The 5,171-nt window shown below is 44.7% G+C and overlaps 1 protein-coding gene across 1 annotated transcript in view; it reads left to right on the top strand.

Annotated features, from left to right (window-relative positions):
• MARCO (macrophage receptor with collagenous structure) overlaps nt 1-4,710 on the top strand; it is a 50,062-nt gene extending 45,352 nt beyond the window's left edge. Inside the window, exons 13-17 of the mRNA XM_042780545.1 lie at nt 553-597; nt 1,703-1,801; nt 2,610-2,654; nt 3,375-3,551; nt 4,580-4,710. Of these exons, the coding sequence (XP_042636479.1) occupies nt 553-597; nt 1,703-1,801; nt 2,610-2,654; nt 3,375-3,551; nt 4,580-4,710 (497 nt within the window). The remainder of the gene's footprint in view (nt 1-552; nt 598-1,702; nt 1,802-2,609; nt 2,655-3,374; nt 3,552-4,579) is intronic.
• Nucleotides 4,711-5,171: the final 461 nt, after the last annotated feature.

Consider the following 5,171-nt stretch of genomic DNA (forward strand, 5'->3'; position numbering starts at 1 on the left):
AAACCCTATGTCTGCCTTGGAAACCCAATGGGGCTCGCTTGAGTTGGAATCAACTCGATGGTAGTAGGTTTTTTTTTTTTTTTTTTTTGGCAGTCATATTGAAGCAAATCAACAAATACCTATGAATGAGGGTTCCAAAAGCACCTGGTGGACACTGAGTCCCTTTTTAGTATTTTGAAAATCAAGATATCTTTGTTTTCAAAACACTTCCCAATTATCTTCCAATAAAATGCAGCAGAAAGGAATGGGAATGAATTTACACTCCAAGTCAGGTTATCCCTGTATAGGGAAGTCCAGCTAATGAGTCTGGGGTCCATCTAAGCCAGGGTTTACTCCAGTACATTTCTATTTCACCCCAGTCCACTTGTTCCCATTTGTCTGCAGCCTGTCTCCTTTTATGCTTCACTAAAGAGTCTCTCAATAATCGTGAAGAACCAATGTATCTTTCCATCTGCATTAATCAGACAAAAGGTAGAGGTTGTCTAAGATTAAAAGTGTCTAATATCTAAGTTTTATTATCTTCCCCCCCTCTTTTTTTTTTTTTGATCTTAGGACTTGAAGGACAGAAAGGAACAAAAGGAGAATCAGGAGTTCCAGGTAAAGGGCTGGTTTCATTTTAATTTCTCAGAACAAGAAATGAAGAAGCCTGCACACTCAGAGAGCAATACTTGTTGACCAACTATTCAGCAGGATGACCTTCCCCCTGAAAACTGCCATGCCTAAGTACCTTTGAGACTAATACTCCAGGACTTTGTCACTCAATCCTGGATTGTTCCTTTGAAAAACCAGGCAAATGACAGGAACTTAGTGTCCTAAGGGGAGTAGAGTTGTGAGGGGGAAATAAAAATTTCAAGAGAGCTGGAGGTACAGCTGGGGATCTCCAGACCTTGCAGCTAGACACAATGGAACTTTTGACTTTCCTCTCTGGTCACAAGATGACTGAAAGATCTGCTCCCCGAAATCTGCTATGGTCTATTTCTATCTCCTCTGTGGCCCTTTAAGAGTCATCGCTTGGACCAAACAGTTAATATACTCCATTGCTAAGCAAAAGATTAGAGTTTGAGTCCACCCAGAAGCACAGCAGAAGAAAGGCCTGGTGATTTACTTTTGAGAAATCAGCCATGGAAAACCCTGTGGTGCAGTTTTATGCCGACATATATTGCGTTGCCATGACTCATAGTTGACTCCATGGCAACTAGTTTGATTTGGCTTGGTTTGGTGGCCCCCTCCAGCCCCTTCTCTTCTCCTCTTGCTGCTTCTAACTAGCCTGTTATTATTATCATCTTCATTTACTGAGCCCTTGCTGATAGTTGGTTACTGAGCTTACACTTCATACACCTCTCAACAGCCCCTGTCTAGTGAGGGCTAAAGCAATTTACTTAGACAAATTTCTTGAGCAATATTTTGTTCTCATAAGCTAGATGTTTTTTTTTTTTTTTTTTTTCTTACTATTTTATTTAATGAGAAATTAGGACCTAGAGACATCACAGCATATTCTCCCAACACGGCTCTTTACCTGCATGTTCTCAATCAACATTGAGGTGGGAGTCAGGGCATTGGAGCCATCTTCCTAACTGGACCAAAGACAGAGGCTGAACAGCTCATCCACTGTTCACAACCCACTCATGAAACACCAAGGCCCTTGGGCTCTCTTTGGGAAGCAGAGCAGAGTGCCTGATGAGGTGGTCTCTCTCCTTTCTAGGTCTTGTAGGCTTGAAGGGAGAAAGGGGAAGCCCAGGCCTGGCAGGTCCCAAGGGTGCACCTGGACTGGTTGGCCAGAAGGGAGAGCCAGGAATGAAAGGTAAGCTCTCTGTTTCTGTATTTTGGGTTCATAGGAGAGACCTTGCTTTAAGGCGTACAGGGATTTTCAGAAGCCAGGCAGACAGAGGTTTAAGGATTCAGTTGACAGCACCCCAGACACTGAGCACACAGATATGAATAAAGCACAGCCCTGAACCCCAGAGAGACAGATGCATGAACTTCACCATGCCATAGACACTGCTGCCACCCAAGACAGTGTCCATGCCTGACTGAATCTTTCCATGAAGGAGATGCTTCCATCCCACTCCATGTCTCTTACCTGTCAAATGCCAGAGGCAGTGGGGATTCAAGGGTAGAATTCTCTCCTTCCATGCAGGAAACCCCAGTTTGATTCCTGGACAATGTGGAGCCACTGCCTGTCAGTGGTAGTTTATGTGTTGCTGTGATGCTGAACATGTTTCAGTAGAACTTCCAGACTAAGACAGACTAGAAATAAAGACCTATGGATCCACTTGTAAAAAATCAGCCAATGAAATCTGATCACAACGTGGATCACAACGGTCCAATGCTACTGTGTATATATGAGTTGGGGGTTGTCTTGGAGGCAGCTGACATCAACAATCTAACTTAAATCCTTCCTGCTGTAGCTTAGGCCCCTTTCTTCTTGCTCAGCCATTGAAGCCTATGGCAGATCCAGTCCCCATGATGCCAGTTTCCCAGGCAAGACTGGAAAAGACAGCCTGGCCTCTGTCCACTCCATCACCCTCCTCCACACTGCTTGCAAAGGAGGACAAGGGGACCTGGCTTGGTTTCCTTCAACTTGTGTATTTTTTTTCTCCTCATGGCAGGATCTCCTGGGCTGAAAGGGATAAAGGGAGAAAAAGGTCAAACAGGTAATTTCTGTTTTTATTTTCTCTAACTTGTACTTGGAAATTAAGTGTGGGGTGGGGAAGAGGCCTTTGTTCTCAAAGAAATTCCTCATTTTAGGGAAAAGCTAATGGTTTCCACCCTTGACTAAAGCTGCCCATGCCATATAGCTATAGTGTAACAGTTTTCCTTCCTGCCTGTCTGCTTGCCTTCAGTCCCTCCCTCTCTCTCCTCCTCACTCCGTCCCTCCTTCCTGTCCTCCTTCCAATTCTTCCCTATCTTCCTCCCTTCATCCCTTATGTTCTTCTTTCCTTCTTTTTCTCTCTCCCTTCTCCCTTTTCCCCTCCTCCATCCTTTCCTTTTCTTTGTTCTTTCCTTTCTTCCTTTTTCCCTCCTTTACCACCTACCTTCTTTCTCTTCCTCCTTCCATTCTTTGTTCTTTCCTTTCTTTTTTTCTCACTTTTCTTTTTTTTCCTCCACAACATGTAGATGACTAGCTGTGTTGGCTCTGCTTGACCAGCCCCAGAGTCAGTGATCCTCTGGCATCCTGCCACAGGCCCATGTGTGTGGAAACTTCCTTCCAGGTTGAGTTGGTATTGTGAGGTGAATCTTCTGGGCTCTGGGGACAAAGAAAGAGGACCAGCCCCAAATCCACCTTCTTTTTCATGACAATAAGAAGGAATCATCTTCATGTAGACTAAGCCAGGAGTGGTTTCCTCCCCTCTCACATGTACTTTTTCACCCAGCCCACTCCTTAGCATCCGTCAGGATCATTGGTGGTGAGACTCGAGGCCGGGCTGAAGTCTTCCATAATGGCATCTGGGGGACCATCTGTGATGATGACTGGGACAATTCTGATGCCACAGTCTTTTGCCGCATGCTGGGTTACTCCTCGGGGAAAGCACTTTACAACATGGTAGCTGGTGAGTGAGTTGGCTCCAGGCCACCCCAGCAGAATGATGGCTTTTCTTCCCTATCAGTGACAACAGAGGCTTCATTGAGGTATTGTGTTGGTCAATGTCCATGTAGTCCTGGGGTCAGAATGACACCTGGCTGAAGGTGTTTGTGAGGGGTGACCCTTCAAAGGACAACTAGAGGGCTGGTACAGGAACAATGAAGAAAAGTTGCAAGTAAACAGTCAATGTTCATTCTGGCTGTCTGGGTACTCAACTCTGAACTGCCAAAAGTCTTTGCTGTGGTAGTTTGTAAGGAGAAGGTGGGAAGGGACAAAGAAACAGATCCAGAGCAGACACTCAAATCAGTGTTGGGAAAGTGTGCTGGGATGCTAGAGACTCAGCCATGTCTTTCAGCAAAAAAAAATTAAACAAAGATGTTCATAGTGGCTGTCTTTGGCCATAAGAGCTGAGGCAGCAGGGACACTAGCCTGATTTCTCCTGCCCCTATCCACAAATGCTCTCTGGTCCTGCCCCACCCTAAAGCACATTTTTGCTTTATAATCTGTGTACTTTAAAATGTACATTTTTTCTCATATAGATTGAGCTTGTTGAGCACACCATGGGGCAAATTACTTTAATCAAAGATTCTGTTATCCTCTGATTTTTTTTTATCTGAAATCAAGTCTATCTGAAGGAAGGGGGCTTGAGAGAGGTAAAAATGTCTCAGAACAGGGTTATGACTTGGTGAAAAAGGCATTTGAGCAAGAGGCACAGCAATTGTGAATTAGTAAGGAAGAAACTGAATGTCAGGAGACCCATAGGAGAAGATTTCAAATAATACACAGATTAAGTGTTAAGAACATGGATAAGACTTTTGCTAAAGGGTAGAAAGAAGAATAGAGACAAGTAATTGTAAAAGACAAACTATCAGGAGCACCATGGACTTGGATGGAGGTGGGAGAAACTGATGATCTATCCCAAATGGGGATAAGCATGTCTAATCTGTTGGACTTGAAACTTTGTCTCCTTTCCCTCCTTGCTTCTTCCTCTTCAAGGCACGGGGCAGATCTGGCTGGATAATGTTGCATGTGGAGGCTCAGAGACCAGCCTATGGCTCTGCAACAAAAACACCTGGGGCTCTCACAACTGCAACCACAATGAGGATGCTGGTGTGGAGTGCAGCTGATCCTGTGTGGTCCTTCATTTCTCTGTCTCATGTGTCTGTGGCACAGATGTGCACCCCATGGAAAGGCAGAGGCTCTGAGAAGTTCCCTGGGAGGAGCAGGGCAGGTTCTGGGAAGTGGTTATTAATAAAGCTCTAAGTGTTGTTACCTAGTGATGTCATTGGCTATGGCTGATGTCACTGAGTTAATGCCCCCATCCTTTGTTCCATTGAATTTTTGCACGTGTCCACACATGCACATGAACACACACAGGAGTGGTGGAGTCTCAATTTATGGCTACAGTGATGGTAAGGGGTGTAAGAGAGACTCAATTGAATGCAGAAGTTAAAGTTCACTTGTAGTCAGAATTGGTCTTGACCATCCCTTAAACCATGCAGGTATAGCGGGAGATATAGGAACTCTCCAGGAGTACAAATGTTCTCCATGTCTTTGGCCATATATCAAATAAAGAGGTCAGCTTGTG

This window comes from Orycteropus afer, unplaced genomic scaffold (assembly GCF_000298275.1).
Source record: "Orycteropus afer afer isolate SDZICR_OR568_19922 unplaced genomic scaffold, OryAfe1.0 scaffold00004, whole genome shotgun sequence".
Taxonomy (NCBI): Eukaryota; Metazoa; Chordata; class Mammalia; order Tubulidentata; family Orycteropodidae; genus Orycteropus; species Orycteropus afer.